Source organism: Bufo bufo, chromosome 5, assembly GCF_905171765.1.
Source record: "Bufo bufo chromosome 5, aBufBuf1.1, whole genome shotgun sequence".
NCBI lineage: Eukaryota > Metazoa > Chordata > Amphibia > Anura > Bufonidae > Bufo > Bufo bufo.
The window spans coordinates 55,301,282-55,322,746 of NC_053393.1; the positions used below are offsets into that span (position 1 = coordinate 55,301,282).

The 21,465-nt window shown below is 42.6% G+C and overlaps 1 protein-coding gene across 1 annotated transcript in view; it reads left to right on the plus strand.

Annotated features, from left to right (window-relative positions):
• Window positions 1-20,397, plus strand: part of LOC121002376 (fibrocystin-L-like) — a 251,165-nt gene extending 230,768 nt beyond the window's left edge. The window contains 10 exon segments of the mRNA XM_040433838.1: window positions 57-289; window positions 3,018-3,185; window positions 3,267-3,424; window positions 4,394-4,523; window positions 10,262-10,612; window positions 11,412-11,563; window positions 15,147-15,296; window positions 15,890-16,046; window positions 18,309-18,582; window positions 20,148-20,397. Of these exon segments, the coding sequence (XP_040289772.1) occupies window positions 57-289; window positions 3,018-3,185; window positions 3,267-3,424; window positions 4,394-4,523; window positions 10,262-10,612; window positions 11,412-11,563; window positions 15,147-15,296; window positions 15,890-16,046; window positions 18,309-18,568 (1,759 nt within the window). The 3' untranslated portion in view covers window positions 18,569-18,582; window positions 20,148-20,397.
• Window positions 20,398-21,465: the final 1,068 nt, after the last annotated feature.

Sequence of the window (21,465 nt, forward strand, 5' to 3'; positions counted from 1 at the left end):
TGTGTATGTGCTGGAGCTGTGACATGGTTAATATTTTTCTTCTCTTGCGGCTACAGAAAAGCTAACCCATCTGACTGCGTAGATATGACCTGTGATGCTAAGAGGAAGACCTTGTTAAAAGATCTTGATGGTTCTTTCCTGGGAAAAATTGGGGCAGTTGTCCCGCAATCAGAATACCAGTGGAATGGAGACACCAGGTATGGTCTTGGAGACTACAGGATTCCAAAAGTCATGCTGACTTACCTGAATGGAAGTCGGATCCCTGTGTCACAGGTGGCCCCAAACAAAGGTAACTATCCTAAGAAACAGTACAGCGTAAAGTATTTTCCAAATATGGGACTAGGCCGTGCTTTAAAGAGCCTCTGTCTGCCTCATCAACCCTATTAAACCAGGCATACAGCCTAGTAGGAATGGTGATGCTGATAAAAACGATACCTTTATTATGAATATCCATTGCCCATTGCTGAGCAAAACACCTATTTATTTATATACTAATGACCGAAACTGGAGCACCGGGGGGCTGGCCAAAGTCCTTGGGGCACCAGTTTGTTACACCCCTTCACCTTTAGTCCCTGCTTTTCTTGGATTGACAGCTCTTGACTTCGCTTATAGCCATGTCTTTTTGTGTCTGGGCCTGCTCTCCTGGTCTCAGCGCTTGCTCTGTGTTCTCTTCTTGCTCTCCAAGCACTGAGACCTGTCATCTGTGCATCCCCTCCTGCACTCAGCAAGCATTAAAACCAGGAGATATAGCATGGCACAGCACTTGGAGAACCGCAAGAGAACACAGAACAAGCGCTGAGACCCGGAGAGCAGGCACAGACAGAAAAAGACATGGCTATACCTAACGTCTAGTGTTCTGAAGTACTGAAGGGGAAGGGCTGTAACAAACTGGTGCTCTAAGGGCTTTGGTGAGCCCCTCGGTGCTCCAGTTAGTTCATTAGCATATACAGTACAGACCAAAAGTTCGGACACACCTTCTCATTCAAAGAGTTTTCTTTATTTTCATGACTATGAAAATTGTAGATTCACACTGAAGGCATCAAAACTATGAATTAACACATGTGGAATTATATAGATAACAAACAAGTGTGAAACAACTGAAAATATGTCATATTCTAGGTTCTTCAAAGTAGCCACCTTTTGCTTTGATTACTTCTTTGCACACTCTTGGCATTCTCTTGATGAGTTTCAAGAGGTAGTCACCTGAAATGGTTTTCACTTCACAGGTGTGCCCTGTCAGGTTTAATAAGTGGGATTTCTTGCCTTATAAATGGGGTTGGGACCATCAGTTGCGTTGAGGAGAAGTCAGGTGGATACACAGCTGATAGTCCTACTGAATAGACTGTTAGAATTTGTATTATGGCAAGAAAAAAGCAGCTAAGTAAAGAAAAACGAGTGGCCATCATTACTTTAAGAAATGAAGGTCAGTCAGTCAGCCGAAAAATTGGGAAAACTTTGAAAGTAAGGGCTATTTGACCATGAGGGAGAGTGATGGGGTGCTGCGCCAGATGACCTGGCCTACACAGTCACCGGACCTGAACCCAATCGAGATGGTTTGGGGTGAGCTGGACCGCAGAGTGAAGGCAATAGGGCCTACATGTGCTAAGCATCTCTGGGAACTCCTTCAAGACTGTTGGAAGACCATTTCAGGGGACTACCTCTTGAAGCTCATCAAAAGAATGCCAAGAGTGTGCAAAGCAGTAATCAAAGCAAAAGGTGGCTACTTTGAAGAACCTAGAATATGACATATTTTCAGTTGTTTCACACTTGTTTGTTATGTATATAATTCCACATGTGTTAATTCATAGTTTTGATGCCTTCATAGTCATGAAAATAAAGAAAACTCTTTGAATGAGAAAGTGTGTCCAAACTTTTGGTCTGTACTGTATATAAAAATGTGGGGCCACATATATTTATAATAAAGGTATCATTTTTATTATCATTATCATCCCTACCAGGCTGTTTGCCTGGCTTGAAAGGGGCTGATCATGCTGACAGGTGATTTAAATGAAATGTAACACTGTAAGGTCATAGGATTTGTATCCTTTATTTTGAATTACATGTTAAACGCTCATAGATTTATCTTAGAAATACAGTATTTTAAAAATATGTTTTTATGCTACAGCTCAGTTTGTCTAAGACTAAGCTCTAACCTCTCTGCATAAACATACAGTAACTGATACAATTCTGGGTGCCTACAGCCGCCACTAGAGGGAGCTTAGGAGTTTGTTGCATACAATTAGTACATTGAACCCGGCAAGAAAACAGTATGCAGTTAACTCCTAAGCTCCCTTTGGTGGTAGCTTCAATAAAGATATTTTAAAGGAGTTGTCCAAGTTAATGTTTTTTTTAACTACTCCATATGGGCTTCATTTTCCTGACTGCAGTGTGACTGTTGTAACTAATCACTGGCCATATCGGTTTCTTGCTACATACTGCTGAGGCCAGTGATTGGCCTTCATATATACAGGCGATATAAGGGACATTCTATATAAATGCAATATAAGTGATATATAAATGCAATATAAGGGACATCAACACTGCAGCCAAACACATAATATTATACCTTGTAGGGCTACCTCAGCTGAATGAAACAATACCTTTTACTCAGCAATGTGAATGTTTAATCAATATGCAAATGAGCAGTAAAAGGCACTGAGGGCGGGCCCAAGTCACTCTGTACACCGTTGGTCTTCATGCTTGCTCTGCCAGTCTCTCCCTCTCCTTCTTGATTGACAGGGTCAAGTTCCTTCATGGTCACCTCACCTGGCCTTGTCAATGAACATGGAGAGAGAAGGGCTGGCAGAGGAATCAGGAGGTGCATGGGTGCCCAGAGGTGCCTAGTGGATTATTACATATTCTGGTCTCTTGTATGCCGGATTAAAATAATTTTGCTGACATATGGTTTCAGCAAATCAGTTTCCTACAGAAGATTTCACGGACCACATACTTCTCTCCTCCTTGTATACAAATCAGTTCTGGATGCTCCTTCATCAGTCTGTGTTCTCTTCTATCAGGGATTATCAGAGATAACACGTGTGTGAACATGTCTGCCTGGGGGGCCTACAAATGCAGTGGCCTGAACTACGAGATGCTCGTCATTGAGAGCCTCGATGCTGACACTGAGACTAGGCGCCTCTCGCCTGTGGCTGTGCTGGAGGATGGCTATCTGGACCTCATCAATGGTAGGTATATTTCCATTCCTATATTTCCTTTTTGTATTCCTTCTGATGGTTTCATCATATCGTTCTATGTTTTTATTGTAGGGCCCCAAGACCATGGCTGGTGTTCTGGATACACCTGTCAGAAGAGGGTCTCCTTGTTTCACACTATAGTGGCTACAAACAAGTTGTTTGATGTGTATTTTAGCAGTACGAGCCCCCAGAATCTCCGACTGAAACTACTCAACATAGACAACACAAAGGTGAGATATTAAAGAGGTTTTCTACGATTTAAAAATTGATGGTTTGTCCTTAAAATAGGTCCTCATTGGACAACTCCCAGCACCCCCACCGATCAGCTGTCTGAAGAAACTGCAGTACCACAGCCTCTTCCTCGGCCTGTGACATCAGGTCCATTGGTCACGTGGCCTTTCTATAGTTCAGTCATGGCATTCAGCTGCAATTCCAAGCATAGCCACTATGCAACACATGGCGCTGTACTTGGTATACTATAGAGACAGCAGTACTCCATCAATACCGCAGATCTGAGGTAGACACCTGCGGCAGCTTCCCTGTGGCCTCTGCACAGAACTGGGACAAGGAGGGACATGCCCTTTTCTGACGCAATTTTGAGATCTGCAAGGAAAAAATCTGCAGCTGTATGAATGGCAGCTTTGATTCCCATTGGGGAACAATTGGAGGCGCAATACTCACATTTCTTCCAGTGAATTTTGGTGCAGAATGCACACTTTCTAAAAAGGCACAGGACCATATTACACATCCAGGTTTGACCTGCTATGGGCCATTAGTTACTCTACTCGTTTGCCCCTCCATTTTATACAGCACCATGCCTATGGGTCTGTTCTACTGTACAGGGTACACCCAATGTAGCAATACTGAATACTTCGAACCCTACATAATAATATTGGGGGTCATTTATCAAACAGAAATACGCAATCTGCGACTTCTCCCCGCTCACGCCAGGTCTACAAAAGGGGGCATGGGCAGGGAAGGGCCTGGAGGCCCGTCTAATTTACCATTTTCTACGTCTGTTTTAGGCATAAAAATAGTCTAAATGTAAGACATCTCAGAAGTTGTCTTACATTTCGAACTGGCGCGAGATGCACCAAAGTTTTGCCGTCCAAAACGCTGCTCTTAATAAATGTACCCCATTTTTTTGGGCTATATTCCATATTTCTCACCACTGACTTGATGATATTTCTTTTTTGTAGGCTGTCCTTGTGGGAATCTACTTCTCGAATCCTCAGCGACTGGATGTCTACGTTAATTCTGTCTATATAAATCCTACAAATATACAATGGAAGGGCTCAGACTATACACTGCAAGAGCCTACTTATAAGGGTAAGGTAATGCACGTGCCCTCTCCACAACTATATAGGAACAGGCATTTGGAATATTTTGTTAACATTGATCTAATATTAAAGGGGTTTTCTGGGATTACTGCAGTTTTGAACAGATATGATCATGTAGTTGCTAACCTCATGTACATCTTCCCCGTGCTTTTTTTTTCAATTAATGTCAAAGGGTCTCTTGATCCATTTTCACTGTATAAATCAATCCCCCTGGTCTTTTCCATCCTGTATGTAGCACTTCCTGTTGCTGTATCCAACCAAATCCATGATGCACTTCTCCTTTCTCAGCTCCAGCTAGTTTATAGCTCCTCCCACCCACCTAGTTACATAGACACTCCCCTATCACTGCCCCGCCCATGGACTTAAAATCACAGGAAATAAGAAAAAAAAACAGCATGGACATGGTCATTTGACCACAGCCCAGAACAGGAGATAGGAGCAATAAAGGTAAAAGAAATACATTACAAAATTACTGAGACCTTCATAAATGATTATTTTATAGGATGTTGGTTGATAGATATGAGATAGATACAGTATGAGATAGATAGATTTGAGAGATAGAATAGATAGATATGAGATAGATAGTCCTGCATATACTTTAGATTATTGGCTGATCCTTAGGCCTCTATCACACTACCGTTTTTTTTCCCGTTTTGCGGGCCGTTTTTTGCGTTCCGTATACGGTCCGTATACGGAACCATTCATTTCAATGGTTCCGCAAAAAAAAAATGGAATGTACTCCGTATGCATTCCGTTTCCGTATTTCCGTTTTTCCGTTCCGTTGAAAGATAGAACATGTCCTATTATTGCCTGCAAATCACGTTCCGTGGCTCCATTCAAGTCAATGGGTTCGCAAAAAAAACGGAACACATTCGGAAATGCATCCCTATGTCTTCCGTATCAGTTTTTGCGGAACCATCTATTGAAAATGTTATGCCCAGCCCAATTTTTCTATGTAATTACTGTATGCTGTATATGCCATACGGAAAAACAGAACAGAAAAACGGAACGGAAACACAACGGAAACAAAAAAACGGAACAACGGATCTTTGAAAAACGGACCGCAAAACACTGAAATAGCCATACGGTAGTGTGAAAGAGGCCTTACAAAATTGTAAGGTTCCAGCCAATGTATATCTAAGGGCTCTTTCACACTTGCGTTGTCCGGATCCGGCGCGTACTCCATTTGCCGGAGGTGCCCGCCGGATCCGGAAAAACGCAAGTGAACTGAAAGCATTTGAAGACGGATCCGTCTTCAAAATGCGTTCAGTGTTACTATGGCAGCCAGTAAGCTATTAAAGTCCTGGCTGCCATAGTAGTAGTGGAGAGCGGGGGAGCAGTATACTTACCGTCCGTGCGGCTCCCAGGGCGCTCCAGAATGACGTCAGAGTGCCCCATGCGCATGGATGACGTGAGCCATGTGATCACGTCATCCATGCGCGTGGGGCGCCCTGACGTCACTCTGAAGCGCCCCGGGAGCCGCACGGACGGTAAGTATACTGCTCCCCACTACACTTTACCATGGCTGCCAGGACCTTAGCGTCCCGGCAGCCATGGTAACCATTCAGAACAAGCTAAATGTCGGGTCCGGCAATGCGCCGAAACGACGTTTAGCTTAAGGCCGGATCCGGATCAATGCCTTTCAATGGGCATTAATTCCGGATCCGGCCTTGCGGCAAGTGTTCAGGATTTTTGGCCGGAGCAAAAAGCGCAGCATGCTGCTATATTTTCTCCCGCCAAAAAGCGTTCCGGTCCTGAACTGAAGACATCCTGATGCATCCTGAACGGATTTCTCTCCATTCAGAATGCATTAGGATAAAACTGATCAGGATTCTTCCGGCATAGAGCCCCGACGACGGAACTCTATGCCGGAAGAAAAGAATGCAAGTGTGAAAGAGCCCTTACATGTATGGCCAGTTTTAGGTGTGAATCTCTGGTCACTGCTATAATCCATAAACTCGTACATCCTGACCACTCTGGTTAATTTAAAGATTTTGTCCTTGCTTAAGAAATTAACTCTGTTGTCGTCAGTGACTTACAGACATAAGGGGAGATTTATCAAAAGTGGTGTAAAGTAGAACTGGCTCTGTTTCCCTACAGCAACCAATCAGATTCCACCTTTCATTTTTCAGAGCTGTTGTTGAAAATGAAAGGTAGAATCTGATTGGTTGCTTTGGGCAACTAAGCCAGTGTTCCTTTGCACCAGTTTTGATAAATCTCCCCCATAGTACCATAGCTGTTGCTGGGTGATTCAATCATAAGAAGTGTGGAGCTTAAAGAAAATGGTTTTGTGAGATGTCTCCCTGGGGCTACTGCTAGAAGAGATAGAAGACGTATTATTAATATTGTTAAGCAAGCAAAGCAGGAAGGGGACATGGATGTTCTTTTCCATCTAGGAACAAATGACCTGGCTTGCAATGAAGTGTCAGAGGTGAAAAAATCTTTTATCACACTTGGTAATGACGTACAGGATTTTGCATCCACCATTTCATTTTCTGAAGTTCTGCCTGTGCATAATGTTCAGAATGATAGGCAGAGGCGCATAAAGGAGTTCAACATATGGCTTGGTAAATGGTGTCAAGAGCAAGGATTTGGCTTTGTTTCTCATGATAGCTCTACTTGGAATAGAAAGGAACTGTACAAAAAAGATGGTTTGCATCTTTCTTTTAAAGGAACAAATGTACTTAGTGAACAACTCCAAGAATTTGCGAAAGAGTATTTAAACTAGGACGGGGGGGCAAAAGAGTGAAAATAAAAGAGTCCAATTGCCCCCCGAAACAATGCCAGAACAGGTCAGAAGCACAGAGGTTAAGAAATGATAAGCTCAGAGTCCTGTCTACAAATGCTCGCAGTTTAGGTAAAAAAATCAATGAACTTGGGTCAATAATGGCATCTGAGAATGTAGATTTAGTGGCTGTTACGGAGACATGGTTTAATGAAAGAAATGACTGGGACATAACCATACCAGGGTACTCTTTATACAGAAGAGACAGAGAAGGCAAGAAAGGAGGAGGAGTGGCCCTGTATGTGAAAGATAGCATTAAATCTAACCTAATACAAGTTGGTGAGGCCAACATAGAGTCAGTTTGGGTTACGTTGCAGTTTGCTAACCATGCAGTAACTCGTGTAGGTGTGATATATAGACCACCTGGTCAAGTTAAAGAACTAGATGATCTACTAGTTGAAGAAATAGCTAAAATGACAATGAAAGGAGAAGTTATCATTATGGGAGATTTAAATCTTCCAGATATAAACTGGAAAACCAAAATAGCAAGTTCTACCAGGAGTACAGATATTCTAAATTCCCTACTGGGGTTATCTCTACAACAAGTGGTTGAGGAGCCAACCCGGAGGGAGGCCATTTTGGATTTGGTATTCACAAATGGGGATTTGGTATATGATGTCATTGTAGGCGAAACCTTGGGATCTAGTGATCACCAGTCAGTGTGGTTTAATATAAGATCTGTGAAAGAGTCCCACCACACAAAAACAAAAGTTTTAGATTTTAGAAAAACAGACTTTTCAAAAATGAAATTAGTCATAAATGAGTCCTTATCAGACTGGAACGGATTACATGGAGTCCAGGAGAAATGGGACTACTTAAAAGGTGCATTATTGAAGGCAACAGAAAATTGCATTAGACTTGTCAGTAAAAGCAAAAAAAGGAAGAGACCACTGTGGTACTCAGCAGAAGTGGCCCAAATCATTAAAAATAAAAAGCTAGCATTTTGTAATTATAAAAAAACCCAGAGCAATGAAGATAAGGAAATCTACAAGATTAGGCAGAAAGAGGCCAAGCAAGTTATAAGAACTTCTAAAGCGCAGGCAGAAGAAAAACTAGCTCAGTCTATGAAAAAAGGGGATAAGACATTCTTCAGATATATAAATAAAAAAAAGGAAATTAAAACAAGGAATAACTAAATTAAAAACAAAGGACGGAAGGTATGTAGAAGAGAATAAAGGGCTAGCCGACTGCCTTAATGAATACTTCTGTTCAGTTTTTACAAAAGAAAAAGGAGAAGGACCCCACTAGAAAGGATGACTAATAAATCGTTTGATCCATGTATCTTTACAGAGGAAGATGTTCTAAGTTTGCTGTCTAAAGTGAAGACAAATAAGTCACAGGGGCCTGATGAGATACACCCAAAATTATTAAAAGAGCTTAGTGGTGAGCTGGCAAAACCGTTAACAGATTTATTTAACCAATCATTAGTAACAGGAGTCGTCCCGGAAGATTGGAAATTGGCAAATGTCGTGCCCATTCACAAGAAAGGTAGTAGGGAGGAATCGAGCAACTATAGACCAGTGAGTCTGACATCAATAGTAGGCAAATTAATGGAAACCCTATTAAAGGATAGGATTGTGGAACATCTAAAATCCCATGGATTGCAAGATGAAAAACAACATGGGTTTACTTCAGGGAGATCATGTCAAACAAATCTTATAGATTTTTTTGACTGGGTGACTAAAATAATAGACGGTGGAGGTGCAGTAGACATCGCATATCTAGATTTTAGTAAGGCTTTTGACACTGTCCCACATAGAAGACTTATCAATAAACTGCAGTCATTGAGCATGGACTCCCATATTGTTGAGTGGATTAGGCAGTGGCTGAGTGACAGACAGCAGAGGGTTGTAGTCAATGGAGAACATTCAAAACAAGGTCATGTTACCAGTGGGGTTCCACAGGGATCTGTACTGGGACCAATTTTGTTTAATATCTTCATAAGTGATATTGCAAAAGGCCTTCGATGGTAAGGTTTGTCTTTTTGCTGATGACACAAAGATATGTAACAGGGTTGATGTTCCTGGAGGGAAACGCCAAATGGAAAAGGATTTAGGAAAACTAGAAGAATGGTCAGAACTCTGGCAACTGAAATTTAATGTGGATAAGTGCAAGATAATGCACCTGGGGCGTAAAAACCCAAGGGCAGAATATAGAATATTTGACACAGTCCTGACCTCAGTATCTGAGGAAAGGGATTTAGGAGTAATTATTTCAGAAGACTTAAAGGTGGGAAGACAATGTAATAGAGCAGCACGAAATGCCAGCAGAATGCTTGGATGTATAGGGAGAGGTATAAGCAGTAGAAAGAGTGAAGTGCTTATGCCGCTGTACAGAACACTGGTGAGACCTCACTTGGAGTATTGTGCGCAGTACTGGAGGCCATATCTCCAGAAGGATATAGATACTCTAGAGAGAGTTCAGAGAAGAGCTACTAAACTAGTACATGGATTGCAGGATAAAACTTACCAGGAAAGGTTAAAGGACCTTAATATGTATAGCTTGGAAGAAAGAAGAGACAGAGGGGATATGATAGAAACTTTTAAATACATAAAGGGAATCAACTCGGTAAAGGAGGAGAGCATATTTAAAAGAAGAAAAACTACCAGAAGAGGACACAGTTTTAAATTAGAGGGGCAAAGGTTTAAAAGTAATATAAGGAAGTATTACTTTACTGAGAGAGTAGTGGATGCATGGAATAGCCTTCCTGCAGAAGTGGTAGCTGCAAATACAGTGAAGGGGTTTAAGCATGCATGGAATAGGCATAAGGCTATCCTTCATATAAGATAGGGCCAGGGACTATTCATAGGATTCAGATATATTGGGCAGACTAGATGGGCCAAATGGTTCTTATCTGCTCACACATTCTATGTTTCTATGTTTCTATTATTACACATACACGGCTTGGTTGATGATCTGTATGTTGTCACTTCCTCTGATAGGACAATACATGCCTCAGCTCAACTCCACGGTTTTGGGAGAAAACTTCTTCGACAGAGACTATAACATGCTGTACGTTCTGGTCAGAGGGTCCTCTCCAGTTGAAATCCACACATCTCCTCTGATTGTTTTAGCATTTAATCTTCCGGCAATGACCGTGGATCAGTTCTACGGTGCCAGTCTTGTCCAGAACCTTGCACTTTTCTTGAAGATCCCAGCGAGCAAAATACGTATTACAAAGATAGTTGCGGAAGGCTCTAGACGCAGAAAGAGAGCCACAGGAGGACTGACGGTATCCGTAGAAATTTCTGATCCACCGTCCCCACAAATGAACTCTTCTACGAACTCAACAGGTAAGTAGGAGCTTTTACTAGTGGGGATGAGATCAGACATGTCCTCTGTCCTTTACACATGAATTCCTTTATAGAACCGACACAAACAAGTCCTCGAAATCTTGGGGACTGCAATAGAGCCAATTTGTAGATCTGTAGCAATTAAGATCTAGGTAACCATGTATTTTTTTTAAAGGAACAGTACATCTAGAAATGAAGGTCTGAAGAAGACAATTCCATAAGCCATAGTCTTCCAGATCGCTTACATTACGACTGTCAAATGATTTAGGGTGGAGCTTTGCAAATGGGCCTGGTCGAGCATTCCCCGAACAATGCGGGAGGGCTCCTGCTGCAGCCAGTTATCCTACAGACATAGACAGGTTAATGAGATAAAGAGAAAGAAGGGGTTGTCTCTCACTTCAGCAAATTGCATTTATCATGTAGAGAAAGTTAATACAAGGCACTTACTACTGTATTGTGATTGTCCATATTGCTTCCTTTGCTGGCTGGATTCATTTTTCCATCACATTATACACTGCTTGTTTCCATGGTTACGAGCAATCCAGCATCAGTGGCCGTGCTTGCAAGAGGCTAATGCCTATTTAGGTATAGGCATCAACCTCTCTAGTGGCCAGGACCGCGGGAGCGCACATAGGCTGATGCTTTATTCTATAGTGTGCAAGCATGACCACCGCTGCTGGATTAAAGGGTGGTCATACCCATGGAAACAAGCACTTTTAGAATAAGAGAGCCTTCTTTCTGTTCCTGGAATTTAATGTATTGCAATTTTTAAATGTTTTTGTGCGAACTTCTTATATAGATGGACTGACGTACACAGACTTTCAGACGATGAGTAAAGATCTGGCATCTTCTGCGATTAATGGAAGTCTCAGCTCGCAGCTGAACGTCACTGTGTCATCATTGTCTATTTCTAATCCAGTTCCACCCCCTAGTGATCCTGCCTGGAGTCAGGTAATTCATCTCCTGGTTATATGCTATCAGGTCATTCCCTTATTCCTGCTCATAAAGGTGGCAGTATGTGCATTAGGCCTAGTTCACACTTCAGTTATTTGATCAGTTATTTCCATCAGTTCTTGTGAGCCAAAACCAGGAGCGGGTCAAAAACACAGAACAGGAGGAAATCTTTCCATTCCGGCTTTGCTACTGGTTTTGGCTCACAATAACTGAAGTGTGAACTTGGCCTTATATGGTGTTATACTGTAGCGGTCAGAGGAGGGAGAGACCGCAAGGCAGGATTCAAGTACAGTACAGCAGACAAGGAGACTGAAGCAAAAACCAGCTTTATTAAGGAACAAAATGAAAACCTGAGTAACAATACAGTACCACCGCACCAGAGGCACAATGGGTCAAAGACAGGAATGGTATTAACAGGTGAACATAAATCAACAACAATGGCAATGGAGTTTTGCATATACACAGAATGATCTAAACAGTAAGCAGTCAGCTTGCAAGCTACTCTCACTACCAATTTTCTATCTAGCCCTGCTACCCAGGGGACGCTTCTACAGCGCACTGACTAAGTCCCTGACTCTATAACCTATCACAGGAAAGCACCGGTGCCACTCACAGTTCTGCAGATTCTCCTGGGTACAATAAGATGCAGTCTGGATCCAGGTCCGGTCGCTTGCTTGTCTGTCTTTCTCTCTCTGGTCACAACAGATGCAGATCTCCACCTAGTTCCAGCTCTGGCAGGAAGGATCCGGCTTGTACTGGTCTCTACACACTGTCCCACTCCTCTGGAACACACAGTGAAGTCCTCCGTGTGCTGCTCCACAGCTGTCAGGAAAATCTCAGCTAATATAGCCTCCTGCTGCTCCAGTCTTTTACTGTTATCTCTCAGCAGTCCATCTCTCCCTGTTATCTCAGCAAGGCCCCAGCAACTTCTGCAACAGCCCGGGAAAAACTTCTTAACTCTTTCTTAGCCTCTGGCCAGCACAACTAAGGTTCCTGTTTAGTCACAGTGGCCTCTGGTGGCCGGAGGGAAACATGACAGTCTGCATAGATATAAGTGCTGGAAATGCTGCTGGTTGATCCAGGGCTGCCTCTTACAATACGCTGCCTTTCTGTGTGTGAACTAGGGTTTATTCATTGAATGTAGGGGTTAACTCCCTCTTGCTATGTGTACAGGTGCTAGGCTGTGTGGTGATGCTTCGCCCTACTATATGTTCTGAGTTGTGGGTCCAACCTCTTGACTGTGCAATAGATCTGAATGGATCCGGCAGGTCACCGCCTGGAGCATGTACTGGAGCCATAATCCACTTGTCTGTCTCTGTGCCCAATCTGTCTGTCTGACCTAACCTACGCCTAGGACCCTGATCCTTATTCTGACCTAGTTCCATATGCCCTGGTCCTGGACTGGATTTTCATTTTCTCTGTCTGCCTGATCTCCGCTTGTTTCTGTCTGTGTGCTTTGCCTGTTCCTCTGGTGCTTCGCACTGGTGTCTCTGACCTCCGTAGGTCAGCTGCCAACTACACCTGGACTATTCCAAGAGATGCAAATAAACTACAATTATATCATATTTTGACTGTGATTTTTCATAACTTTTGTTTATTTTTTCTTTCTGTTCATGTTAAAGGGAATCTGTCACCTGGTTTGAGCATATTCAGCTGTCACCATTGGCATGTACAATAAACTACCTTAATTCCTGCAGGGGTCTTCTTTCTTCTCTTCATGGTTTCATTTTGATAAAAAAGCACTTTTCGTTATATGCAAATGAACCCCGAAGGTGCCCAGATGGGCGTTATTCTTCATCTCTTGAGCCCAGTAACTACCCCCTTCAGTGCCCAGCCCGCCTTAATTTTGAGCCCAAGCACGCCTACTCATTATGAAATATCGTCCCACAGCCGAGGTGAATGGCGGCGCCCCCTCCGCTACGTCAACTAATACATTCAAGCTACACCCCTGGCTTCTTTTGGCCACCGGAAATATCGCGCAGGCACAGTACCGCCGACTACCTGTGCCTGTGCTATCAAATAGCTCCTGAGGGCAACAGCTTCAAAAGTGTCACTGGGCATGTGCCGAGCCCAGTGACACTTTTGAAGCTGTTGCCCTCAGGAGCTATTTGATAGCACAGGCGCAGGGAGTCGGTGGTACTGCGCCTGCACGAGATTTCCGGCTGCTGAAAGAAAGAAGCCAGGGGTGTAGCTTGAATGTATTAGTTGACGTAGGGGAGCGGGCGACGCCGTTCACCTCGGCTGTGGGAGGATATTTCATAATGAGTAGGCGTGCTTTGGCTCAAAATTAAGGCGGGCTGGGCACTGTGGGGGAGCATTTCTGGGCTCAAGAGATGAAGAATATTGCCCCTCTGGGCACCTTCAAGGTTCATTTGCATATAACAAAAAGCGCATTTTTATCAAAATGAAACCATGAAGAGAAGAAAGAAGACCACGGCAGGAAAGAAGGTAGTTTATTGTATATGGCAATGGTGACAGCTGAATATGCTCAAACTAGGTGACATTCCCTTTAAATTGCTAAATTAATTCCTCAGATTATTACAGTTGTGTGTATACATAATATAAAATGTTTTGTCTTTTATATAAAATTTGGAGAGAGAAAAAATTGTGGACAGGTTTTAATTACTCCTTTATTTATTTATTTATTTATTTTAATTCCATTAAAGTAGCACTCCCACAAAAATGTTTATTCTCTGACCTGTCCATGTTGTAGACTGTAGTGAAGGTAATCTTCTTACCAGTGACTGTATTAGTGAGTTATAACCTCCCTTCTGATGCTCAGCTGTGTCATGTGACCAGGACTCTGCCTCTCCAACTGACACAGGGGTAGCGTAGTTCATCTGCAATGCCTTGGACTTTGCAAAATTTTATTGAAATAGTTGGATCGTCAGGTAGACATGCGCCTTTTCACGCCTCGCCTAATTCATCACCTGTTGAGTGACTGCTAATTGCACTCAGGTCTAATTGCAAAACAGATGCACATGATAAATGACCCCCATAATATATTAACATGCTCCTGTGACATTGGCTCCTGCAAGAGCAACAACACCTAGTGGACCCTAACAGGGAGGTGCTCAGAGCTGACTGCAGATGTTTCCCAGTCTCCAATTGAAGGAGGAGCTGTCCCTTCATCATGCCATGGTCCCACCCACGTGAAAGTAATCAAAGGGTTAAACATTCTGGAACGTTGGATCCTGTCAATGATCAGGAGCCTGGTCTAAAATGGGAGCTTTTTGTTAGAGCAGGGGCCAATAGACATCACTATGGTTGAAGCACCTGCACCACCCGCTGTCACAACCAGCAAGACATGGCTATTTTCCTGAAGTGATTCAGTGAATACCAGGATTGTTTGTGGTTAAAAACTGATATAAGGTACAGTGAGACCTCTTCACAGGACCAACCCCTTATCCAGACCTTTAGTTCTACCATACATTATGTAAACTGGCCATCATTTTTAGCAAGACCATTCCTAGAAGTTTTTAATGGAATTTGACCGGTCATCTTCAAGAGGCTACACTGTACCATACCACCAAAAAACTTGCCCAAAACACAGTGACATAGATGATGTGATGTCTTCCAGGTCGCAGCTGATCTTGCTAACAACACTCAGTCATCTACTGGAAACTTTTTGGCCACTGTATCTAAACTCATAGTCGTCCAAGAACCTGTGGCTGGACTTCCTGGAGAAAGGCTTTCCCAGCAGCCATCTGTAATGGCTGTAGATTCCAACGTAAGTAATGTGCAGGCATCTCAAGTTGTCATGATCTGTAAGACATATTCATCCATCAAAACTGTCAATAGTTAAGCCAGCCGTACACTATTTCACCCATATACCCCTTAGGTACTCATACAGTACTTGGCTATGCATGCTTTTATACAGTTTGTTAATGGAGAGAGAAGCTGCTGTCAGACCTAGAAGGTCCAATCCGAGTAACAACATTACAAGGGTTGCCCAAAATGTTACTATTGATTGCACAATTATCTAGGTTGATGGTTAAAGGGGGTTTCTGATATCTTAAGGGGTTGTCCAGAATTTTAATATTGATGACCTATCCTCAGGATAAGCCATCAATATCTTATTAGGGGGGTCTGACATCTCACATCCTCGCCTATCAGCTATTTCTGAGAAGCTCCAGAGCAGGAAGTCTCCTGGAACCACACAGTTCCATTCACAGTGTACTGGAAAGAGCTGAAGTCTGTGGTCCTGCTCCCATTCACTTCAATCAGCTACTGCAGAACAGCAGATCGATGAGGGTGTGGGGCGTTAGACCCCTGCCAATCAGATATTGCTAATTTTGTGTATTCTGTCATTTTCTTTTCTAGGGGAACTGTGTCTCTGTAAGTACAAGTTCATTGACACTGACAGCAACCCTGAAATACTCTAACAACACCATCGTTAGCAATGGATTGGATGGAAATGTGACCATCTTATTTGAGACCTGCTGGGCTAACTACACCGACCTTGTTCTCATAGTGCCAGGTACAGTCTATACCCAATTGTATAATATCTGTGAAAGCTGCTTTTAATGTAGTATACAGTGATTAAACTGCTAGTGGTGCCTGGTCAATGATCACACAACCGAGGTGGTCCACCCTTTATTTTGGGTTCTGCAGCAGGGTATATGTTAATGGATGGCATCTCCCCTTTCTGCCATACCGGCTGCCACTCTGGCATGGTGACGGTCATACAGAGGCTGGATATCTTCCTGTGGTCATTCCAAGCACTTTCATCTTGAACCTGTAGTTTAGCCAAGGTGGTTGTCGACTGCTGTTCATAAGAGATCTCAAACCCCATCCAGTCCTGGCCATTCTCGATGAAGGATAGATCTGGTAATCGAGCAGGCCAGGGGAGCTGCTGGATATCCTGGAGAGAACATTTTGTAGCTCGAGTAGTGTGTGGATTGGCATTATCTTGTTGGAACACAAAGTCTTCTGAGTAAAAAAAAAAAGGCAGTAGGACTGGTCATACCGAAAGCTGGTCAATGTTTTTACCAGACGGGAACAGCCATGGAAGCTAATGGCACCCCAAATCCATGAATTTTGGTGTTGACCCTGTGTGTCACCACACTATGCATGCGGCCATCATTAGCACCAAGGCAAAACTTTCTTTCATCATTAAACACAATTTTTTGCCATTCATGCCCCCAGTAGGCTTTGTGGTGGCATGAGAACAGGCATTCTTGACAATGATGATAGATTAGTGGCAAACAAGCTACTGCACGTGTGAATGCAAAGTAGAAGGTTTCTCCTGATCCAGGTGGTTACTGCAGAATCAATTTGTGTTTTTAACAGCATTCAGAGAACTGCTTTACGGCAGTCACATGGGCCATAGACACAATGGACAGGAGGAGACCTCACTTTTACATGTGATCTGTGCAGAGGTTAGAGCTAGTAGATAAGCCGTGACAATCACCTATTGTGAATGGTGCATCCGGTGTTATCTATACAGAGAGGTGATATCTGCAATTGTAATCCTACCTGTAATGATAAGCAGATAACTGCAGTAAAGTGATCTGTACAGAACAAGATACGATGCCTATTAGGCTTAGTGGCCAGGGCAAAAACGGGAGCATTTTATTTTTATTTTTTTATTTTTCATTAAATATAGATATTGAATCGGACAATTAAAAATAACACCCCCAAAAATCCTTTAACAAAAATTTTTAACATAAAAATGTGACTTAAATATTAGGTCATTTTCTGATGACACATTCCATTTAAGATACAGCCGCTCTTTTTGTACGGAGATCTTGTTGTTCATCTTTCTGTCTTTACCGTCCGAAAACCTCTCTAAGTGTGTGGGCGCCCTGCTCTGACCACTGCGGACACCACTGATGCAATACAGAATCTTTTCGTCCAACTCTTTCAATGGTTTGACAGATGGACCATCCATCTTCTTGAAGTCCCACTATTTGGCCCTTTTCATAGTCTGTTATTTACACAAATGGTGCACGCCTTCATCAAGCAGACATAGCGAACAGTTCAACAACACCCAATCAACAGTTCTGTAAGAATGAAGACAAAAAATAGTGGTGTCGGACAAAAAACAAGAAAAGTGATGCAGGACAAAAAAAGTTTGTTGAACATCTGTATATAAAGTAAGGATGTGAGTACTTCTACCTGTAACATCCTCCAGCTTTGCCACATTGTAAAATAGGTTTTTATCTTAATTACTTCTAGATTTTCTGTTTTTCATTTTCCGGTAGTGTATATGATATACAGTAAAATTCACTTTGATGCCTATAGAAAAAATAGGTAGATCTGTGGATTGTAGCCTGGGTTATCTTTCAGCTACAGTGAGAATCAACCAGAAAGTGTGTCTCTCTCGTTGGATGACCCCACAAGTTCATGCATTCATTTTAATTAGAAGTATCTAATGCTTAATTTCTCCCGTGGAGGCGCTGAAGTTCAATTTACACATGCTGTCAGGTTCTTCAAAAAATGAAACCTTATCCCTGGGGGTTATAGCAGCTTCTAACAAAAAAGGTCTTTTTCAATGTGGACAACCCCTTTAAGTCATAAAATGTTATCAGAAGACCACTATGAGTCAAGACCCTCACTGACCAGTAGAACCATAGGAGGGTGGTGTCCTAGCAAGTGATGAGACCCTTCACCTTCTGATGCTCTGATGTGCTGTTCGGAGGGTTCCTGACTTTTGACTCTGTATGTTACTTTTGGGGGCAATATCAGCAAAATCTGACAGTAACAAATGAAAACACTTAAATTTTTACCTTTATTGCAGGAAAAGGATACCAACTTGAATTTGTGCTAAATAATGTCTATGCCCAGACAAGATCGTTTGATGCCAAATCTGTAACAACCACCACCACAACCACCACCTCCACCACCACCACCACCACCACCGTCCCTTCAACTACTTATTCCAATGGAGGTGTAGATTGGACTGATGGAGACGCTGCTATCGCCATATACAGTCCCTTCCAGGCATTGCTAACTTTGGCCATCACTTTCATTACTGTGCATCTATTAATGGAGATATAAATACTGAGACACAGGTGAGATACAGGCTCCATATTCAACTTCTGTAAAAAATAATGTAAATTTTACTTTGAGTCATCTGCAGGCAGACATCTTGGGTAGGGCCGACCCTACATACATTTTGTTTTAAGAGGATTTTGCCTTAAAGAGGCTGTCCCATCTTAACATTTATGGCATATCGTTAGTTCGGGTCCAACCTCTGAGACCAGATCTTATCTCCAGAACATGTCCCCTAAGTGAAGGGAGAGCAGACATTCATGTGCCAACCTCCATTAACTTAAGTTTCCAGCAGTCCCATGGAAAGTCCCCTCTTCCAGGAATGGTGGGTGGTGAGAACAAATACGGCTGCCATTAAGGATCTAAACGCACCCGCTTCCCAGCTGGACTACTGAATACATTCCATAACTAGGACGATTTACCTCTCAGATGTCTAAGGATCTGCTCATATTGCAGGTTGTGAACACGATCTGCATATGCGCTTGTAAAGTTCCAGGCATGTAAGCCAAATGTAGCTGTAGAACCCCCCCCCCCCCTCCCCATTCATTCAAAGGAGGCCAATAGAATGTGCTTTTGGCCTCCACTAGTATAGTTTTTTTTACTGCACAGAAAGATATAGTAAACTACACTATTCTATATAGAAGCACCTTAGTAAAGAAAAGGTACACAGCATGTTTTTTTATTTTTATGGAAGCCTATGAGCGACGTATGCCACTGAGTACTAATACAGAGCCTTCTGTCAGCGGTATACGATGGGAAGTCCTCCGGAGACACCAGGCCAACCTTGGTGGATGCAGCATGCTCTGTGAAAACGTACTTTCTAGACTTGGGCTCATGCAAAAATTGCAGATCCACAATACATGGATACCAGCCGTGTGCGTTCCACATTTTGCGGAACATCTGACCCTCTATAGAACAGTCCTATCCTTGTCCATAATACGGACAAGAACAGGACATGTTCTACTTTTTTGCAGGTGCCGCAGTGTGGATATACGGATGCGGACAGCACAGGGTGTGATGTCCACATCTTTTGTGGCCCCGTTGAAGTAAATGGGTCCAGATCCTATCCACAAAAAATGTGGATCAGATGAGGAAAAACAACAGTCGTGTGCATGACCCCTTTATCAATCTAAAGCTTCATTCACACGTCAGTGTTCCACGGACGCGTGCTGTACATTTTTTCCACGGACAGCACACGTCCCCATTCATTTTAATGTGCGTATTCACACATCAGTGTTTTAGCACGGCACGTGGGTCCGTTTTTTTAGCACGGATACATGCTCTATTTTGTCCATGTTCACGGATTGATCACACCCATTATAGTCTATTGGTCCTTGAAAACCACGGATGCCATGCTTTGAAAATTATTTTTAAGTTGTGCAGTGGCAGTGAAACACGGATGACACACGGACAGCAAAAAATGGACACATGGACATCTTCAGAGACATCACTGGCCACCTTTTCACGGATTTAAGCACGGACGTATGAATGATGCTTTAGGATTGGATAGACAGGAGGGCTCTGAGACTTCCCATTAATCCGTCCAATTAATCTGCATCTTTTTTATTTATTTATTTTTTTACAGATAAGAACATTTCCAGAAGACTGGATTTTATGGTCACTAGTGGCATTATCTCTAAAACTGTAATATTTTCTCAGTGCTGTGATTAGTGAAAATTCTTTATTTAATAAAAAGATGAAATCAACAGAAGCACCAAGGGAATAAATTATAATCCTCTTCGGAACTATTCTGTAAAATTTGTGAAAACCTGCATCAAAGAAAAGCGGCATGGTTATAATTGTCCTTCCACTTCTAGAAATGATCAGAAAATAAAAACAGCTTAGAAAAAAAAAAACTATGTGTTGATATCTGATTTTAACTGGCAGAAAAATATTCTTAACACGTTCCCTTTAAGCTCTGCTACATCCTTACTTTGCTCAGGTGCACGGACAGCTCAAGGACCCTGGCTATGGACATATTGGGGTGAACTCACATGCAGCAGTGATTGCAGAAATGTCTGCGACTGTCCTATTCCTCTAAATGGGGCTTGCAGAAAACCATGTGCCTCCTGCAGAAATAACTCCATTTAGATAAATGGAAGCGATTTCTGCAAGAAATTGGCTACTTATAAAGTCATCCCCACTGATCTGTGTTGCCCATATCCATAAGATGATACCCATGCTTTTCCAACATGCACGTCCAGTTTTCTACAGAGGTAGGCTACATGCACACAACCGTATGCCATCCGTTTTTTTTTTGCGGATCCATTGTAACAATGCCTAAAACGGACAAGAATAGGACATGTTCTACTTTTTTTGCGGGGCTACGGAATGGACATACTGATGTGGACAGCACACGGTGTGCTGTTCGCATTTTTTGCAGACCCATTGAAATGAATAAGTCTGCATCCTATCCGCAAAAAAACCCAGAACGGACACGGAAACAAAATACGTTAGTGTGCATGAGGCCTTACACTGAGGTTTATTACCATGGGTCAGCGGGAAAAAATTGTGGGATTTTCCCCTAAAAGCATGACTCATGTAGGCACTATAAAGCTGCACATAGAGTGCCTATGGTTTTGTAATATGGGTATGTGGCCATATGGGGTCTGTGCATTCAGCTTTGAGCTCTTGGAAAAATATTATTTGCATTAATGTCAAGCTAGAATCACATGTGAATGTATGATGGGATGCAGTGTTTTGTCCACAGTCTATAGACTATGTACAAATGAGAACACTTTTCAGTGGGACACTCTGAAGCAGAGCCCCAATTCCCTGCACAACATTAAAACATAACATTATGGCTTCCTGTAGCCACCACTAGAGGGAGCTCAGAAGCTTACTGCATACTGTGTTATTGAGCTAAATGTCAGGAGTAAGCTTCTGAGCTCCCTCTAGTGTCA